General features: G+C 40.9%; 1 protein-coding gene across 5 annotated transcripts in view; it reads left to right on the plus strand.

Annotated features, from left to right (window-relative positions):
• Positions 1-20950, plus strand: part of Cdk19 (cyclin-dependent kinase 19) — a 134532-nt gene that overhangs the window by 36620 nt on the left and 76962 nt on the right. For 3 of the 5 annotated variants that reach the window (NM_001168304.1, NM_198164.3, NM_001291817.1), the window contains exon 2: positions 8419-8494. The exons of the other annotated variants lie outside the window; for them this stretch is intronic. In NM_001168304.1, coding sequence (NP_001161776.1) covers positions 8419-8494 — 76 coding nt within the window. The remainder of the gene's footprint in view (positions 1-8418; positions 8495-20950) is intronic. 5 annotated transcript variants of the gene reach the window in all.

The following is a 20950-nucleotide window of genomic DNA, read 5'->3' on the forward strand; positions in this document are numbered from 1 at the left end:
GTTTTTTGGCTCTTGGAAGGAGCCAAATTGTCAGCCCAGATGAGGAAATGTCATTTACACTGTGTGTATATATGCACAGACTTAGCTGTATTGTAGTGGTTTACAAAGTAAATAGTTAATAGTGTTTCTTACAACCTTTCAGCTACTCTTCTGTTCTCTTACCCTTCTTTCTACCTTTGTATTTATCTCCCTCCTAGATCCCTAATTAAAGACCCCCACCCCCCCTTCCAGTTTCCATGGTCAGACCACTTGGACCCTGCTCTGTTATCTGCTGCACCAGGAGTAGTCTCTTTTTACTTTCTGGTTTCTGTAGTTTGAAGTGTGAATTTCTGGTTTCTTTACTAACTCAGTTGTGTCACATGATGTTTTTCCTGAAGCTGTCTTGTCAGAGGGCATGTGATGTTTTGTTGAAAACAGACACTTGCGAGGGCATGTAATGTTTTAGAAAGAATATAAATGGAACCCCATAAACGATGAGAGGATGTTCTTGCGTTGGCACACTGTGCAGTGCTTTGCTGGTCTTGGCCGATCTTCATTTTGTAGAGAGAAGTGCACCAAAGAACTTCTTGTGGTATTCTGGCTGATTCTGGATGCTTCCACTGACTTGTGCCAAATTGGAGTATGTGGCATGGGAGGGGCCTGTGGTTTGTAGAGGTAGGGATGGACAGACTAGCCTAGGCACTGGACATGGGACCTAGGTTATATCTGGCAGGATGGGAAGTGTCGGGCTCAGTTATGGGGCTAGACCAGGGAGAAGGATGTCAGTATCAGTTTTTAACTTTATTTTTGAAAAATGTAATACTTAAAAAAATTTTACTCTGATATGGTGCTGTCTCAATGCCTATAACACAAGCTCTCAGGACATAGAGGCCCATGAATTCAAATTTAAGGCCCACCTAACCTACCTACCTAACAAGACCCTGCCTTACAATGTATAGCGATTAGGGATATAGATCAATAGGGGCGTGTTTTCCTGGCAAGGTTTTAGGTTAGGTCAGCATTAGGGAAAAAAGTCATGATATCACAAAATAAGAACAGTGGTTCCAAATACATCATTACTACCGTGCTGGGTAAATATTTATTGAGTAATTCAGAAGAGTAACTTTGGCTTCCTGTTATTCCAAATACTTACTCTGTGTTGCTTTTTCCTTGTGTGTGCTATTAAAGCTTTCCAGCCTGCAGAGTCGGATGGTCACTTACTAAAGGAAAGGTGTATTCTAGCATCTTCTTGGAGGAATAATAATATTGGCAAGATTCAGGTATCATAGAGTTTGAAGAATGAATGTCTTAGTGGTCATATTTACTTTTAAAAGCTAACAATGTACCACAGTCTTGGGACTTATACTTTGAGAGCTATATCATTTGAATTCTCTCAGGTAGGATTCAGGAGATAAATCTCTATATAGACTTGTTTGTTTTTTACCGGCTATGGTGAGTGTGCCTTCAGAGGCAGTGTCGGTTTTTTGCCGCTTTGTTCCCCTGGCTTTGTTTTCTTTTGGCCCTAGTTTCTTCTTAGACCTGAAGGACTGACCTTCTTCCCTGTGCGCTTCCTCCAGTACAACAGCAGGACACGCACAGGCTCACACTTACCAAGCTTCAGTTCTAATCCGATGCCCCTTTGTCTTTAGTCCTGTCCTGCTCCTCTCTCGACACTCACGCCTCAGTCAGAGCTGGTGCCGGCACTTGGAAAGGCTGTACAATAGGTAGGGTAAGACCAACCTGGGCTTCATGTTGGGTTTGAGGGTAACCTGTGCTGCATAGTCACATTCTCCTCAGGCTCACCCCTGAGGGACTGACAGACCTCTGAAATGACTTAGAGGTGTCTGCTCTTGCAGTCTTACCTCCATGCTATGAAGAACATTGCACTTGGTAGGTAGTAGAAGGAAGTGGTGTCAAGGCTGCTTCCACTTGTTGCCTGTGGATCTTCTTAAGCAAACGGTCTATTGCGCCTCACAGTTTCCCTGCAGTAGTTTTACATGCCTTCATTCTTTTTCTAGAACATAAATGTCCTAGTTTGTTTTCTGTTGCTGTAAGGAAAGCCACAGGCAAAAGCAACTTGGGGAAGAAAGTGTTTCTTTCTTTCCTTTTATAGATAATTGTCCATCATCAGAGGAAGACAAGGCAGGGACTCAAGGCAGGAACTGAAGACCATGGAGGAATGAGGCTTACTGATTTGCCCTCCATGCTTGCTCAGTTTGCTTTCTAGTACAACCCCAAGACCACCCACAGTGGGCTGGGCCCTCCCCTATCAATCACTAATTAAACCGTCCCCCCAGACTTGCCTACAGGATAATCTGATGGAGGCATTTTTTTCAGCTGAAGTTCCCTCTCCCCATATGACTTCAGTTTGTGTTAAGTTGACAAAAAAGTGAAATGTAATTTTCATTGCACTTAGAATGAAATTTTATCTCTAGGTTTCAAGTTAGGCTTTGCCATTGTCTCCTTGGTGGATGGTATTGCCTCTCAGACAAGGTAGAGGTTTCACCCATCCTCAGCCATCTTCTCCTTCACAGACTCAACCAAACTGTTACTAAAATGTCAGTTTTGATTCAGAAATATGTTTATTTTAATCCTTTTATTTTTTAGAGACAGGGTTTTGCCTATAGCCCTAGCTGGTGCAGAGCTCTCAATGAAGAACTGGCTGGCCTTGAACTCACAGAGATCTAGCTGCCTACTGCATGCCTGCCTGGATTCCCTGACATCCTCAGCCCTCCTCTGCTGGGAGATCCTCCCTTAGAGGGATAGCTCATGGGGTTGCCTTCCTTCCTCCTCATGTTCTCTGCACTCTGCCTGGCCTTCCTTGGGCATAACTTCCTTGGGCATATCATGTTCTCTGCCTGGCCTTCCTTGGGCATATCTAGAGGGCAAGGCACATAGGAGTTACTTGTTTATGTTTCCCACTTAATCACCCAGAATTTCTTTTATAGGTGGCTTGTGATAGCCAATATAATTTAATTTGTTCATCTTCAGAGTTTGGCATAGTTTTGAAAGTCAAAATATGAACACAGTAGTTTGTTGGAATAAAATAATAAGGCTTTTCTATTTTCATCAGAAAAAAATGGATTTTAATTTTTTTATTAAAAGACTCAAAAATTTTAAAGGATGTGTTTGTATGAATGTGTATGTGTGTGTGTGTATGTATGTAAATGCACGTGTGTTTGAGTGTGTATGTTTGTATGTGCATATAGAGGCCAGAAGTCCCATGGTGTCATTCTCTGCCCATTTCTGTGAAGTAGGGTCTCTTCCTGCACCCACATAGGTACATGCGCCTGTGCTCATACATACCGACAACATTCACACGTTAAGAAGGGGTTACTTTTACTATTGTGGGCATATGTGTATGTAGACCAGAAGACAGCCTTAGGTGTTCTTTAGGCATCACCCACCTTTTTGTTCTTTTGAGACAGTGTCAGTTTAGTGGACTGGGAGTAGTCAAATAGCCAAGTAGGCTAGCGAGCCCTAAGAAGCTGCCTGTCCCAGCCTCCCCACGGTGGGAGTGACAGAGTGTGCTGCCGTGCCAGGCTGTTTTTCCCTTCCCCTTACAGGGTAGGCACTTTATTATGGGAGCTGTCCTTCTAGTCCCACAAGAGGGTGCCCTTATGCTCTGGGGTAGTACTGCTACCACCTAGGATTGCGACCCTCAGCATAGAAGAGAGCAGCAAGCTTCCCTGGCTCGTGTGCCTGAATTGAACTATTTCTGGATGCATCACTTAGCAGTCTTACACCATTTCCTTTACATTTGTTTGTGTGGTGGGTGTATGTGCATGTGTGTGTTAGACAGCTTGTGCATTTCTCCTTCTATTATGTGGGTCCTGGGGATTTTGAACTTAGATTGTCAGGCCCTAGGTGTTCTACTGTGTAGCACAGGCTGGACTCAAAACTCAAGAGATCTACCTGCCTCTGCCTCCTAAGTGCAGAGATTAAAAGTGTGGATCAGGTCTGGTGCCTATGGTCTTTATGCTAAGGTTTTGGATTTGTCAAAAGAGTCCAATGCCTCCTGAAACCTCCCCATTTCTTATGCTGAATCTCAGGTGTGCCCTTTCACCATTTACCATGTGACAAACATAAAAAAATAATTTTAGTGATATATGTACTTCATTCCTTCTCAATTTAAAAACTTCAGATCTTAAAATTGAAGGTTTTTCAAGGTTTTATTACTTTAGCATTTGAAAGTTAAATTTAAGCTTTCTAAGTGAAATAATTACTAGGTTTGCTTCTTGTTTCTCTCCATATAATTCAGGGTAAGAGGCCTATGCTTCAGTCTGTTCTCGAGCTTTCAAATTCCTTTGACAGCCTGGATATGAAATTTAAAAGCTATTAATGTGATGTGTTAATTTTGCACTTTTTGACTTACTGCAAAAAAAATCTTATAGTTTCCATAGCAACAATAACCTATCCAGATTGTGTAATATTCTTTACAGTATTAAAAATAAAACTGCAAATCCATGATTTTTGGAGCACCTCATGTAGGAGAACTAGGACTTGAAAGATTTCAGTGAAAAATAAGCTGTAATTCAGTGTGAATAATGTGTCAAAAAGCTTTTTATAATTTTAAGAATTAATATCTTTAAATATTCAGTAATAGATAGCTGGTAGTTAATTTGATTATTAGGCATGAGGCATGTGCATTGCATTTCCAGTGTCACAAGCACACTGGTTCCACGAATTCGGCAGTCCCTACACACAAGGTAAGAGGGGCACTGGCCTGCACTGCTAGCTGTCAGCTGCTTGTGCTTTTAGTGGTCACTGAATGGTCAGGAAACAGTGGAAGAAAGGGGAAAGGGTCGTCTAAGCTTTTCCTATTGTTTGTCTTTGTTCCTCAAAATATGCCTTGGAGCCTGATACAATAGCACACTCCTTTTATCCCAGCACCCTGTAGGCAGAGGCAGGCAGAGGCAGAGCTCAAGGCCAGCCTGGTCCATCTACATACTGAGTTCCAGACCAGTCAGTGAGACCCTGTCTTAAGGCCTCCTCCAGTATGCCTAAATTAAAGATTATTTGAAGTCAGCAGGTGTTTCAGGAGTATCACATTTTGTTAGTACCATTAAATAACACAACTTCCTGCATCTTAACATGTGTTTTTAATTTTTTGGATTACTTTCAATATATAGTTACATGTATATATTTATTTGTAATAGAATAGCCTCTATTTTTTTTTTAAGATTTATTTATTCATTATATGTAAGTACACTGTAGCTGTCTTCAGACACTCCAGAAGAGGGAGTCAGATCTAGTTATGGATGGTTGTGAGCCACCATGTGGTTGCTGGGATTTGAACTCCGGACCTTTGGAAGAGCAGTCGGGTGCTCTTACCCACTGAGCCATCTCACCAGCCCTGTATATTTTTTGATAACACATAATGTCCTAGTTGCTTTCTATGGCTGAGAGAAAACACTGACCAAAAAAAGGAAAGGACAGGCTTTACTTCATCTTACAGGTCCATCACTGACAGGAACCTGGAGACAGGAACGAAAGCAGGAACCACAGACCAGTGCTTGCTCTCCATGTCTTGCTCAGCTTGCTTTCTTACACAGCCCTGAAGCATCTGTCCAAGACCGGGGAGGTGGTACTGCATAAGTGGGCTGGACCCTCCTACTGATCAAGAAAATATCACAGACTTGCCCACAGGCTGGTTCCTCAGTGTGGTTTCCTTTTCTCAAGCCATGCTAGAGCAGTGGTTCTCAACCTGGGTCTCTACCCTGGGGTGAGGGTGGGGACTTGAACAGTCCTTTTGAAGGGGTCACATATCAGATAGCCTGCATTTTAGATATTTACATTATGATTTACAACAGTAGCAAAATTATAGTTATAAAGTAGCAACAGAAATAATTCTATGGTTGGGGTCATCATAACATGAGGAAAGGGTTGCAGCATTAGGAAGGTTGAGAATCACTGCTCTAGAGTGTGTCAGGGTGAGAACTAAGTAGATAGACAGCAAATTTCCCATGTTTCTAGTGACCTTTATAACTATAATTTTTTTTTCGAGACAGGGTTTCTCTGTGTAGCCCTGGCTGTCCTGGAACTCACTCTATAGACCAGGCTGGCCTTGAACTCAGAAATCCGCCTGCCTCTGCCTTAGGGATTAAAGGCGTGCGCCACCACCCCCGGCAATTAAGCATCTCTTAATTACTTTTTAAAAAAAATATAGTGCTCCTAAAGATTGGTTCCAGGGCCTAATGAATTCCAGAGCCTTTACAGAACATTTGGGTAAACAGAAAATATAGCAGATATCAAAAGAGTAGTCTGTGGTGAACTTATTAAATTATAGTTATAGGCCGGGCAGTGGTGGTGCCCACCTTTAATCCCAGCACTTGGGAGGCAGAGACACGCGGATTTCTGAGTTCGAGGCCAGCCTGGTCTACAAAGTGAGTTCCAGGACAGCCAGGGCTATACAGAGAAACCCTGTCTTGAAAAAACCAAAAAAAAAAAAAAAAGCTTAATTACCTTGATTGGCACATAATGGCAAAAAATAGAACTTTTAGACTGATGGTGGGAGTTAAGCATCTGGAACTCACTTATTTCCCCTAAATAGGTGGTTAAGATGATGATAGGTGGCCCTGGTGCTGGGAGGTGGTGGTACATGCCTTTAACCTCAGCTCTCAGGGGTAGGTGTCCTGTTGTTGCTCTGCGTCCTGTTGTCACTGCAGGATGGGCTCCCTCAGATGCTCCAGCAGTTCACAGGTGGGGTAGATGTTGGGTGTGCTAAGTCAGAGCCCTGGACCTTGGTCAGCTGAGAGCGCCCCTTCACCCCCACCAGTAGGGCTGGCTCTCTAGCACTGCCCCAGCTAGCTCATCCAGTGCTGCAGCCAGCAAGGGACAGGAGAGCCAGCTCTTCTGTTCCCATGCCCTTGGGTCTGGCTCACCTGCAGGTGAGGTGTCTTGTGGCAAACATTCTCAAGTTCATATTTCTTTAATAAATAAAACTACATGTTCCTTAATCTTTTTCTGGTGCTCAACCCTGCTTTGTACTCCATAATTTTAGAATAGTAAGTCAAATGTTCCTTCCCAGTTATTTCCACATCAGAAGTCTTTCATCTATACAGTCCCATCTCAACAAAACCAAAAATACTCAGCCAGGCAATGCACAGCAGAGTTTTAAAAAGGAACAACTCTACTCTTTGGCTAATAATATTGTCTGTAGTGTGTGTCCCCCAAGCTAATAGTCCTTAGTCTGATTCTCGACACCTTTTACCAATCAGCCAGCAAAACTAAGCTGTAACAGATGAGGAAACTGGACTTACCATTAATATACTACCTGGCCAGACATCAAAGTCTACAGACTTCCTGCAAGGTGTTTTTGGGGAGTTTGTTTTTTTTGTTTTTTTTTTCAGCACACTTTTTCTTGATAAAAGAGAGTGAATAAGGCAGAAACATGGGACTATGGGTATATAATACAAGAGATCCACTTAAAATAAGAGAACAGCATGGTGTTGCACACTTACTCTCAGCACCTGGGGAAAGAGGCAGAAGGAGAGCTTTGTGAATTCCAGGCAAGCCTAGTCTACACAGCAAGTTCCAAGTTAGCTAGGGATACAGAGGAAGACCTGGGAGATAGGTGGAGGGGGAGAGGGAAAAGGAGGGAAAGAAAGAACGGAGAGGGGACCACAGATTGAGAACCAGTGTCTAATACAACCAAAAGATAAAAACTGGAGGGTATAGATTATGCCCCTGTTATTGGAACAATCCACAGCCTGCTTTGTGTTTGCCAGCTATTCAAATCACAGTCAGCTGGGGCCTTCTTGTGGCTGGTTCTGGTCTGTACTCTGAGGATATTTTATCTGTTAAGATAGCCACTAGTCTACTCCTCCTCCCATTACTGAAACATTGTATTATATTGGTTAAAATCCTTGGTAACTATCAGGCTTCCCTATATTCCCAATCCTGTCTTTGCTTGTTTTCAACACTGTCTCTTAACTAGTAGATTTCTCCACCAGTGTTTTGAGAAAGCAATGTTGGTGCTGAGATTTGAAGTCTTAAAGGCTTTTGCTTGATGCCTTGCAACTGGGAGCTAATTAGTCATATCAACTGGTAGTTTATATCAGTCAGTGACTTCTGTAGTGGTGGTTTTAACAGAGTACTTGTGTAGATTTCAGGAATGGGCGTGCTCTAAGTATGTTGAATTTATATTTATGCTGTTTACTTTTAGAGCTGGGGCTGCCTTCAGAGTCCTGTTCTCTTCACTGTGTGCTTGCTTTAGCTCTGTCTTGTGTTTATTATAACAGGAATTTCTCTTGGTATTTTATATTTCTATACTAGAAATATTGTCAAAAATAATCAGCAATGCATGGCATAATGGCAGTGTTTACATATTTATGAGAGATTAAATGTGTTTCCATTGTTTTTGTAGTTGTAATTTTTAAATCTAAAAGTAATATGGAAAAATAAAAGCTGTTTTTATTTTTTTCTGTTTACATGCAGAAAAGATGAAAAGGAATATGCACTTAAGCAAATCGAAGGCACAGGAATATCTATGTCGGCTTGTAGAGAGATTGCAGTAAGTATAGTTTATTTTATTATCAATATTGGATATTTAGTATAAAATATGCATTAATATATGCGATGGATGATAATTTCACAGACTCAATTTAAAGAATAGTTTATATAAAATAGGAAAATCTGGAAACCTAAAATTATCAGTCATTTTTGAGCCTTTTATTTTTTAAACTTTTTATTAAATTTATTTATTCATTTTATATCCCAATATCAGTCTCCAATATTAGCCCCCCTCACTCTCTTAGAACCCTTTCTCATGGATCCTCCCCCATTCCTCCCTTCCCTTCACCTTTGATTCTTGTTTTGTTTTTTGGCTTTATTTATTTATTTATTTTCTTTTGGGGGAGAGGTTGTAAGGTGGAGGGCAGAGAAAAAAGGGACAGGAGGATGAGTGGGATTGGGTGCATGATGTGAATTTCACAAAGAACCAATAAAAAGTAAAACAAACAAAAAACCCAAACACTATAGAAAAAGGATGGATAAAAAAAATTCTGCTATATCAACAATTAGAAATTCTTTTCTTTGCAAAAATTCTCCCTCCCACACACATAAAAATAGATCCCATAACCTTTTTGTGCAGTATGCTTCAATCCAAAGTAATAAAGTAAATTTCAACTGTGAAGTTAGTTGAACTGTTTATTAATAATACTATGTTATATGGGTTATATAATAAATTGTGAAATTTAACTCCTCAACACTCTTAAAAAAGTTGAGATGTTTGCATGGCAAAGAGCGGCTAAGAGGGCAGTTAGTCAGGGCAGCAGGCTTCAGTTGGAGTACAGGTTAGAGAGCTGCCTTAGTCTTTCTGCACTGTCAGCAGAGTCTGTATCTGGCACGGGCTGAGTGCCCTGGTTTATGGATGGTAGGCCATCCTTTTCTTGTGTCCTCTATGATTGAAAGGGTGCAAGGAATCTCTCTGGGGTCTTTTTTTTTTTAAGATTTATTTCTTTATTATATATGAGTACACTGTAGCTCTCTTCAGACACTCCAGAAGAGGGAGTCAGATCTCATTATGGATGGTTGTGAGCCACCATTTGGTTGCTGGGAATTGAACTCAGGACCTTCAGAAGAACAGTCAGTGCTCTTAACACCTGAGCCATCTCGCCAGCCCCTCTGGGGTCTTTTAGAAGGGAACCAGTCACTTTTACAAAGGCTTTGTCCTCATGACTTAAAAATTATCTCCCGCTGGGCGTTTTCTCTGTAGGTCCCGTGCTGGGCAGCCTGTTGGTTGCTATAAAGTTCAGTGGAATCCTTACAGCTTTTGGTATAGATGAATAAACTTTTCCTTTTTTTAAAGTTATGAAATAGAATTGATAGAATGCATATTAGCTGGTAATTTAACTCTGAGAAAAGCTTTGAAATATCCATGACTACAGCTGTGTTAAGTTTTTAAAATTTGTTTCTACAAATCTTAAAATTATTGCATTAAGTTTATATATTAAAAGTGGAAAAGTTCATGACATTAGACAATAATTTTAAGAGTCTTTATAAATAAAGCTTACATTTACTATAAAAAAAAGTAAAGAAGTATCTAGCCTTGTAAGGATTTTTTTATTGTATCATTTTATGTTTCTTTTTCTTTTTTCTTTTCTTTTCTTTTCTTTTCTTTTCTTTTCTTTTCTTTTTTTTTGGTTTTTCGAGACAGGGTTTCTCTGTGTAGCAGTGGCTGTCCTGAACTCACTCTGTAAACCAGGTTGACCTTGAACTCAGAGATCCCCCTCTCTGCCTTCCAAGTGCTGGTAGCATGGGTGTGCCCCACAACCACCTGAGATCTGTATGAGTTTGAGGCTAGTTTGCTCTACATTGAGAGTTCCAGGCCAGCTACAGTTACATGCATAGTAAGATCTTATCTCAAACAAGTAACAAAATGTATTTTTAGAAGACCCTAAAGTATAAAATGTCTTATGGTCTGATGTATGTTTGTGCTTGAGCATGTGGAAGCCAGTGGGGCCAGCAAATACCTCGCCTTTTAAAAAGAGTAATAGTTTAATAATTTTTCTGGGATTTATAGTGTCTTTTGAGCATGTGGTCTCAGCTCCTCCTGTATCTATCCCCTCCCCATTTTCACATTCCTCCATCTTATTTTTGAGGCATACTTTCTTATTTAATCTGGAGCTTGCCAGTCTATAAAGTGCCTAAACCGTAAACTTTCATGTAAAATTAGTAATCCTAGATTCACACTAAGATGGACATTTCTGTATGTATTTGTGTTCACTTGGAGAGTATGTCCATGCAGACACACACATGCACACATGTGATCCTAGAGAACTTCTCTATGCAGCTGGCTCTTCTCTCTCACTTTGTTGAGAGAGTCTGTCTTAGTTCTCCTTGCTGGACTGTACGCTGCAGACTTAGCTGGCCCATGGGCTTCGGATGACTCGGCTGTTTCCACCAATCATCTCAGCACAGAAGTGAGACACAGGGATCAATCACACATGCTTGTTTGTTTGTTTGTGTGTACACGCTTACAGGCACAGCATGCGTGGGGAGGTTAAAGGTCAGACAAATTTAGGCGTGAATTTTTTTTCCCACTATGTGGGTCTCAGGAATTGAACTTAGATTGTCCGGCTTGGCTCTTCTTGACTTTTGAAATATGACATGAAAATGGTGGGAGCAAACAAAGCAAACACATAGTCTTTTGTTTTCATTTTAAGGTAGGAAAGGACTTGGATTTTGGATTCAAATAGGTTTCGGTTGTATAGACTCTTATGCTTCCTGCATGTCTTGAACAAGCTGATAGTAGTGTTGGGCCTTATTTTACCAATTGTTAGGTAGCTATAGAGATGAGGGCTTTTTGTTTGTATTTTTTTTAAAAAAAGATTTATTTATTTATTTTATGTATATGAGTACACTGTAGCTGTCCTCAAACACACCAGAAGGGGGCATCAGATCCCATTACAGATGTTTGTGAGCCACCATGTGGGTGCTGGGAATTGAACTCAGGACCTCTGGAAGAAAGTCCATGTTCTTTACTGCTGAGCCATCTCTCCAGCCCTTGTTTTGTTTGTTTGTTTGTTTGTTTTTAGACAGGATCTTTCTGTATATATTTGGCTGGCCTGGAATTCAAATAGACCAAGGCTGGCCTTGAACTCCTAGAAACCCATGTGCCTCTGCTTCTGTAGTGCTGGGGTTAAAGCTGTGCACTACTATGCTCGGCCTTGTCTTCTTTTGTTTCTTGTTTTGTTGAGCTTTAGTTTTATATAATAACGGGGTAATTTTTAGGTCACAATTCAAGGTATAGCCCATCGTGATAGGAAACGGAAGAGGCTTGGGCTTACAGCTGCATGCTCTCGTTTCTCTGAAGTTGAATTGCTAAGTTTTTTTTTTTTAAAGATTTATTTATTATATGTAAGTACAATGTAGCTGCCTTCAGACACTCCGTAAGAGGGAGTCAGATCTTATTACAGAAGGTTATGAGTCACCATATGGTTGCTGGGATTTGAACTCAGGACCTTCAGAATAGCAGTCAGTAACCACTGAGCCATCTCTCCAGCCCCGAATTGCTAAGTCTTATGAAAGATAAATTCTGTGTTTAACAGAAGTCTGGTAAATACTTCTTATTTTATTTATGCTGTTTGTTTTGAAATAGGTAGGTTCTAGCTATGTAGCTTGCATGGAATTTGCCCCTCAGTTGGACTCGATGTAGTCTGCTTGCTTCTGCCTCTCAAGTGCTGGGATTCCACGTGTACGCCACTATGCCTGGGATATAAGTGCTCCTTTCAGAAGTTCAGAACTACTCTTTGTGACAGATTGCACATCAACATTTTTATGCATATACAAGTCTGAGTTTTGAAATGTGAAATACCATTTTCCTCAGAAAACGTTGAAATAAAAGATACTTGGGTCACCAGCCTATCCCACCAAAACCTATTAGTCACACAGGTAACTGTTAGGCTGTCTAGAGCTGCAGTGGCCACAGACAGCCTGTTACTGGTCTCTTTGGTTTTCAGTCTATCACCAGCTTAGCTATAAGGCCTTGCTTGTTGATTTCGGCTTGATGAGCCCAGTTCTTCCCTCACACATGATCAGCGTGTGCTGCCGCTCAGCTTCAGCTCCAGGAGGAAGTGGGTTGGGGGTTAAAGCCTTGGACTTGTGTTTTTGGAACAAGGTCTCACTGTATAGCTGAGAGAGGCTCAAATTTTCCATCCTTCTGCTTTAGTCTCCAAAATGTTGGCACTGAATTAAAGTCTTACAACTTTAGGCCACATCTCGTGTTTTCATGTTTACTGATAGTGGCAGGCAGGCTCTTCAGGTCTTTTGGGTGCTTGGGGTTTATAAAAACTAGAATAGAGACTGGGAACAATTAGACAAAGTGCCAGGGGTATGTGGCAACCAAGAAGAAATCGAAGCCGTCCTACCTAAGCAGTGTGACTATGGAGCTAGTTCCTTGACTATAAGAAGAGGAGAGGATTAGAAAACTCAGGGTAGAGTAGGGGACATGGCTCCAGTCAGTGGCTGTGTTAAGTGTTTAGACCAGTGGACAAGGTGGTCTAAACAAAGAAAGCCCACAGTTAGAGTGTTGACACAAAAATACACATGCTAGCAGAAAACTTAGCATGATTACGAGAAAGGAATTTTCTCCAGCAGCAGTGCGTTGTCATAAAGACACAGTCTCACTCACTGTTTCTGTTTGTGTTCTGGTGATAAAAGGTGCTCGCATAAATTGCAGTTAGAGCAATTCACAGTCAGGATGAGACAGAGTTTTAGCAGATACCAACAGGATTTAGATTGCACTTGGAAAGCATGCAGCATAAATTTCAGTTTTATAAGTCTCTTGGCATACTGATCAGGTCTGGTCATCTAGAAGTTTGACTCTGTTGTTTTTCTTAGAAGAATGTTTTAATTGATTAGAAATTCTACACCTTGTAGATTATAGTGATACATAATTTTTTGAGGGGGTGGATGATCTACTTTCTGGTAAGTTTGCCAAGCCATTTTATATGTCTTATATATTAAAAAACAAACCAGAGACATAAGCCTATATTTCCTTGTGGTTTCAGTCTTGAGATGTTTCCAACATGGGTTCATTTGAGTGTTTTCTTGTTGAGCTTTAAAAAGTTATCCCCATTCCCACCCCATACTGTATCTGTTTTGTTTGTGTTGGACGTTGAACTTGGGTTCCCTGCAATGCAAGATAGGCATGTGGCCAATCACTGAACTATACACCCAGTCCCAGGATTCTTCAAAGTTGAGGTTTTTACATGTAATGATCTTATCATGTTATCAAATTAAATATATTTTAATACTTTTATGGCATTCTTGTTTGTCTTTGTCAATTTTTGTGTTTTATGTCTTTGTTATGCCGAGCACTGCCTATTTTATTATATTCCTGGGAGTCTTAAAGTGTCTTTTGTTCTCAGTACATTGAGAAGGGGGCACAGAGAGGGCTGGTCAGATTCATTTGGAATGTTAGACCCTTTTCCAGCATTATTTACTTTGATGACTTCTTTGAATTTTGTTGTCTAAAATAATAAGCACAATTAACTTGAGATGACTTTAAAAGAGTTGCTCTATCAGTTTCTTTTGACATATGCACATCCTAATGTGCTGTAGTCTCAGTGTGAACAAAAAGTAGCATGCTAAAAATAGGTTTTCAGCGTTTGGACAGGTTAAGTTTGTAATGGCTAAGATAAACATTTAAAAATATATAGTGAAAATTTCCTTCCTTTTCCACACCACCAGATGAACTCTAAGTTGGTATCTTAAGTCTCTACTACCATTTTAAAATTGCTATATTCCCAATGACTGTTTTGCATAGAACATAACTGTGCAAATGATTTAAGAAAAGGATAGTACAGATTTTTCAAAGTAAAGTCCTCTGATGTGAAAGGTCCATTGGTTTTATTACACTTGAACTTGCAGTAAGAGGTGCTTTCCTGGGATGGAACTAACATGTCGGTACACATGAAAGTGCCTCTCTTTATCCCAAATCTGTGATTCCAGTAAGGAAGGCCAGGGCTACCAAACATTCCCAGTGCAGTCCTGGTCTGACTGAGGGGCGGACATGGTGCTGGCAAACCGCTGATACTTGGGTTTCCCTTGCTGAGTTTTTATTATTTCTCCCATAGCAACCACAGTGCATGTTCTCAAGGGTGAGCAGGACCACATCCTGCTACATTCATGCATCAGGGCCTTGCCCAGCCATCGTCAGAGACACTTCTTCCTTCAGTAAATGGGAAACAGAGACCATAAGTGAACAGTGTGCAGAGTGGGAGACCTTGGAACACTCTACTAAATGGGATGTCTTCATCATCCCCTCCCCTCATGGCTCAGGGGATCCTTCAGAGCAGGCAGAAAGAGTGTAAGAGCCAGAGGGGATGGAGACCACCAAAGAAACAAGGGCTTCTAAACACAGAACGACTGAAGCACTCATGAACTCACAGAGACTGGCAGCATGCACCGGGCTTGCACAGGTCTGGGTCTGATGGGATCCCAGTGCTGGGAGAGGAAGTGGACCCACCCCCATCCCCAATCCAGAAGTTATCTCCAGATGAAAACTGCTCGCTCACAAGTGAAAAACAGTTTCTTCAATGCAGTCTTCACTGGGTGTACATTCTCTTAAGGCCATGCACATAAACTGAACTCAGTGGTATTTTATAAGTTGTCTTCCCCGCCCCTATGCCCGCGTCTGTTTGGGCAGTTTTTCCTTACTCTGCAGGCATTTTGTTTATATATTATTGTTTCAGATTTTATCTTTTCTAGGGGATTTTTCTGTACCAATGTGTATACCTCTGCACCTATATCTATTTCTTATACTTTTTCTTTGTGGGGAGGATCTTGTAGGAGTCGGGAGGGGGAAACCATAATCAGAATATATTTATGAAAAAAAATCTTTTCAATTAAAAAAGAAATAAAAGTAGAAGCAATAAGATTCAATAAGAAAAATCTATCATAAATAATCAGAAAAATATTAAACTCACAGTAGGGATTTTTAAAAACATATGACATCAGTAATAATAGTAAGTGTTTTCAATGGAATAAAATACTGGAACTGTTTATAGCACTAGTAAATTGTAAATTATATTGTATCACCGAGTAAAACAGTTTGTTTATCTAGCAGTGATACAGTTCTGCATTTAGAGCCTTTAAAAATATTAAATTATTAATTATATACAAGTTTATATGTGTATTTTTGAGTCACTGTTAGTGTTATGATAAAACAGTTTACATAATATATAATATTAATTTGTGACTGTCACCACTCTGTAGCTGACTGAAAAAAAAAAACCTCATTTTACCCCCCAGGTTCTTACTGAATTTAAATGTCTGTGAAAGCTTATCTGTATGCTGCTAATAGTTTTAGCCTATATTTGATTTCTGAATTTTGGCTTTTTTCTCTCATTGCATAGGCACTTGTTCTCACTTTTTTCTTTAAATTTATTTTTAAAATATGTTTTCCCAAGAGATCTGTCCATATCCATAGCAGTTTATGATCCCACAAAGACTGGCAGGACTTGTTTTGTGCACTTTATTTGCGTCCTGACCCTCTCATCTGTTCTCTTATGTTTAGTGTTTCCACAGAGGACATAGGTAGGCCATCTGTTATATAAATGATTGCTCAGTTGCTATGCTTAGTTATTTTGAAGGATTATTACTCACTTTTTCTCTGAAAGAAAGATGAATACTCCTGAGTAGGCTGTATGGAGTTGAAGTTCCTGGTGTTGGAAGGGCATTGGGGTCTGTCTTAGTTAGGGTTTTACTGCTGTGAACAGATACCATGACCAAGGCAAGTCTTATAAAAAAAACCCAATATTTAATTGGGGCTGGCTTACAGGTTCAGAGGTTCAGTCCATTATCATCAAGGTGGGAGCATGGCAGTATCCAGGCAGGCATGGTGCAGGAGGAGCTGAGAGTTCTATGTCTTCATCCAAAGGCTGCTAGTGGAAGGCTGACTTCCAGGCAACTAGGGTAAGGATCTTATACCCACACCCACAGTGACACACCCATTCCAACCAGGTCATGCCTATTCCAACAAGGCCACACCTTCAGATGGTACCACTCCCTGGTCCAAGGATATACAAACCATCACATTCCACTCCCTGGTCCCCATAGACTTGTTCAAAAACATGAGTCTATGGGGGCCATACTTAAACATAGCATAATGCAAAATGCGTTTAGTCCAACTTTCAAAGTCCTCATAGTCTATAGTAGTCGAAACAATGTTAAAAGTCCAAAGTTCAAGGTCTCTTCTGAGATTCATTCAATTTAATTAACTGTAATCCCCAAAGCAAGGCAGGAAACCAGCTGGGCAAACTCCAAACTCTGCATCTCTATGGCTGATGTCAAAGCAGTCTTCAGATCTCCACTCCTTTTTCATCTTTGTTGACTACTACAAACTGCTTTCTCCTGGGCTGGTTCCACTCCCTGTTAGCAGCTTTCCTCAGCATGTATCCCATGACTCTGGCATCTTTAACATCTTTGAGTCTCCAAGGCAATTTCAATGTTACAGCTTCTTGTTTCAGTGTCTAGGATTCCACTTGATCTTTTGGACTCCTCTTAAGGGCTGGCATCACTTTTCCAGCTCTGCCCTCTGTAGCACTCTAAGCTCAGGTTGATCCACTCCACTATGGCTGCTGTTCTTGGTGGTCATCCCATGGTACTGACATCTCCAATACACTGGGGTGTTCCACTCCAACTAGGCTTCACCAATAGCCTCTCATAGGCTCTCTTCAGGGTGCCAAGCCTCAAATCCTTTGCATGACCCCTTCAGTCCTGGGCCATCAACTACAGCTGAGGCTTCACCTTCTCCAATGGCCTTCCCTGACCTCTCACAGTGCTAAGCCTCAGTTTCTCTTCATGATCCCTTCATTCCTTCACAAGAAGTACCACCTGAGTGACTCTTTTTATTACCAAGTCCAACCGCAGCATGAGGTACAACCTTGGGTATCTCTGGAACACAACTTCTTTGTGCTCCCAGAAAACAACTCCCAGATTTCAACTCAGTAGCTCCAGCTAACCAACATCAATTGTTCCAGTAGTTCCTTTCATTCTTAACTCTAGAGCCAGAGCTACATGGCTGAAGCTGCCGAGTTCTGCTGCTTACAGGAACTAGAACATGATCCCCTTGCACTATTACATTATCACTGGCTTTATGTTTTCAAAATCCTTCACTGCCTAAGCTTGGCTATCCTGGTTCTTGCTGTGGATATTGACCTTGAACGCAGAGATCAGCATGCCTGTCTTTTGGGATTAAAGATGTGTACCACCATGCCTGGATCTAAATTTAGCTGGGTAGGATCTTGCCCCAAGGTCCCACTCCCTTAATCTGTTATCTCCTAAAACACAGGATTTTGCTCCATTTCACTTCCTGGTACCCCTTTGATACTCAAACCATATATTTTATATTTTTCTAAGTTTGCTATGCTTGTTCAAACTTCTCTTCATAAAACTTAACCAGAGAACAAAGTCTCTGTTGGGCTTTTTTGAAACTTCCTTTGTCAATGCAATTAATCTGAGTCTCTTCACCTTCGTCTCAGGCAGACTGTTCAGACAAGGGCAAAAAGTAGCCACATTCACCAAAATACCACAAAAAAAGTCTTTATGCTACATTTTGAAATTCTTTTCCTTTGAAATCTTTTGGGCCAGGTCAACACCGTTCAAATTACTCCCAGCAACAGTCTTCCATATTCCTACTAGGATGACCCATTAAGCCCCATTTAAAGCATTCCACTGAGTTCCAAATCCAAAGTCCAAAAATCCATATTCTTTCAAATAAAAGCATGGTCAGGCCTATCAATACCCCAGCAATACCCCGCTTCTGGTACCAACTTCTGTCTTAGTTAGGGTTTTATTGCTGTGAACAGATACCATGACCAAGGCAAGTCTTATAAAAAAACATTTAATTGGGGCTGGCTTACAGGTTCAGAGGTTCAGGCCATTATCATCAAGGTGGGAGCATGGCAATATCCAGGCAGGCATGGCGCAGGAGGAGCTTAGAGTTCTGTGTCTTCATCCAAAGGCTGCTAGTGGAAGACTGACTTCCAGGCAACTAGGGTGAGGATCTTATACCCACACCCACAGTGACATACCCATTCCAACCTGGTCACACCTATTCCAACAAGACCACACCTTCAGATGGTGCCACTCCCTGGTCCAAGGATATACAAACCATCACCGGGTCCTATAGTTTTTTGTTTTTGTTTTTGTTTTTTTTTTTTTTTTTTGGTGTAGTTTTCTTGTTTTCATAGACTTAGTTAAGAGATTGTCTGATATAGTCACTCTTGAAATTTGGAATCTATGTAGAACATAGCTTGGGACAAAGTGAGTTAATTGTTGAATGATTGTTGCCCTTTATTTAAACATTATTAGTAACATTGTAAGGCTGTGAGACTTATTCTCCAGTGGACTGTGTCCATTACTAGACACCTGAGACTTGGAGCTGAGACACTGGAGAAATGGAAGGATTGTGTCAAGGACCTGACTGGTCAGTTACTAGTTATAGTGAAAAAGTTGGTATATTCATTGAGCTCAACAGAGAATGTTTTGAACATGGTATAAAAAGAATACATGTGTGTTGGTTAGTTTTATGACAGTTGGCAAAAGCTAGGATCATTTGGGAAAAGGGAACCTCGATTGATAAATTATCTCCATAAGATTTGCCTATAGGTGAGTGTGTAGTGCATTTTCTTTGATAATGATTGATGTGGGAGGGCCCATCTCCTGGGTTGGATGGCACCCCTGGATCAGTGGGTAGTATAAGAAAGCAGGCCCAGCAATCCAGTAAGCTTTTTTTTTTTTTTTTTTTTAAATGGCATCTGCTTCAGTTCCTTCTTGGAGTTCCTGCCCTGTCCTCCCTCAGTGGTAGAGTGTGACTTGAGAACTGTAAGGGGAAATAAATCCTTTCGCCCCCAAGTTGCTTTCGTTCATGGCCTTTATCAGAGCATCAGAAACTAAGACAATGTGATGCAAAAAGAAGACATAATAGAAAAAGAAGACACAAAATGTGGGGCACAGGTCTGTAGCTTCAGATATTTGGGAGACCAAGGCTGGAAGACAGGAAATTCAGAGTCTCTCTGGGGTTACAGGGCCAGCCTGGGCTATTTAGTGAGATCCAATCTCAAAAAAGTGAAAAGAGGGCAGGCACCAAAGCTGGGTGATAGAATATGTGTCTAGTATTTCTTCAAACCCTTGGCCTGTATGTATGCAGGAAGCAAAGAAACATACACAATACATACAAACCCCTTTGTGCGTAAAAAAATTTTTTTTATTTTTTATTTTTACTACTTCTTTGTTTTTTTTTTTCTTTTTTTTTCTTGTGTGCGTAAAATTTGACTTAAGATGTGTCGGTGGTTAAGAGTCTGGCGGCTCGTACAGAGAACCTGGGTTCAGTTCCCAGCACCCACACAGTAGCTCACAAATCTGTGTAACTCAAGTCCAGGAGATCTGCTGATGTCCTTTTCTGACCTCCGTGGGCAGTTAGTTTACTTACATATATGCAGCCAAAACACTCATACACATAAAATAAGAAAATAAATCTTAAGAAAGTTTAATAATTGATTTAAAAACCTGTGTGTGCATGCATGTTGGAGCCCATAGCATGCCACTGAATATCTCCTGCCTTTGCTTTCCATCTTGGTTCTTGAGATAGGGTCTTTTGTGCACGTCTTTGACTAGACAGGGAGCCAGCCTCTTCTCTCAGCCTCCTAGTACTGTATTAAAGGGATGTATTGCTGTCCCTGGCTTTTTATGTGGTTGTTGAATATGGACCTCAGAGTCCCTTTACAAGTCAAGCAGTGAGCATCCTTGGCTACACAGTTGAGTTTGAGGCCAGCCTGGACTAAATGTGACCCTATCTTAACCTTCTCTGCCACCCACTTAACCCTAATTTTTTTTTTCCAAATTTGTAGTTCTAGTTTCCAGTTGTGGCCTGGCAGTAGGCTTATTGTTAAAGAAGCCTCAGTGTTCCAACCATGTGTCCCTTGCCATGGGAATGATCTCACCTGAGACCTCAGGCACCACAACGTGGAGCGAGACTATGCCGGCCACATTCTTTTAGTTTTTGAAAGGATGCAAAGTAGCACCCCTAACTGGACTAAAGCCACCTGAGTGCAGGGATTAATGCCATCAGACCTCAGCTGTTCCTGCTCCTGTCTCACCAGTCCCTTTCCCCTTTTCTTTGGGTGTGCATTGACCTTTTTCTCTTTCTTTTTCTGCTGAGACTGAGGCTCCCTGAACTGTCAGGCATGGGCTTCACTCCTTTGTCTCTGGGCAGAAGGGTTTGATAATATCTGTTTATTACTCAAGACAATTGGCGCTAATTTATCTTTGCTTATACACTCCTATTATCTTAGAAAGCATCTCTTAATACTGTGTTTCCTAAGTAAAGAAAGATTACGTACGTGAAGTAATACTGCTGCTAGATTCTAACACGATTATCTTGGCTGCATTGTAAGTACTAGGATTATCTTTTTCCCAGTCAGATGGAGTCTTTAAAGCTACTGGTATTTAAAAATGATAC

The sequence above is a fragment of the Mus musculus genome, chromosome 10, assembly GCF_000001635.26.
Source record: "Mus musculus strain C57BL/6J chromosome 10, GRCm38.p6 C57BL/6J".
NCBI lineage: Eukaryota > Metazoa > Chordata > Mammalia > Rodentia > Muridae > Mus > Mus musculus.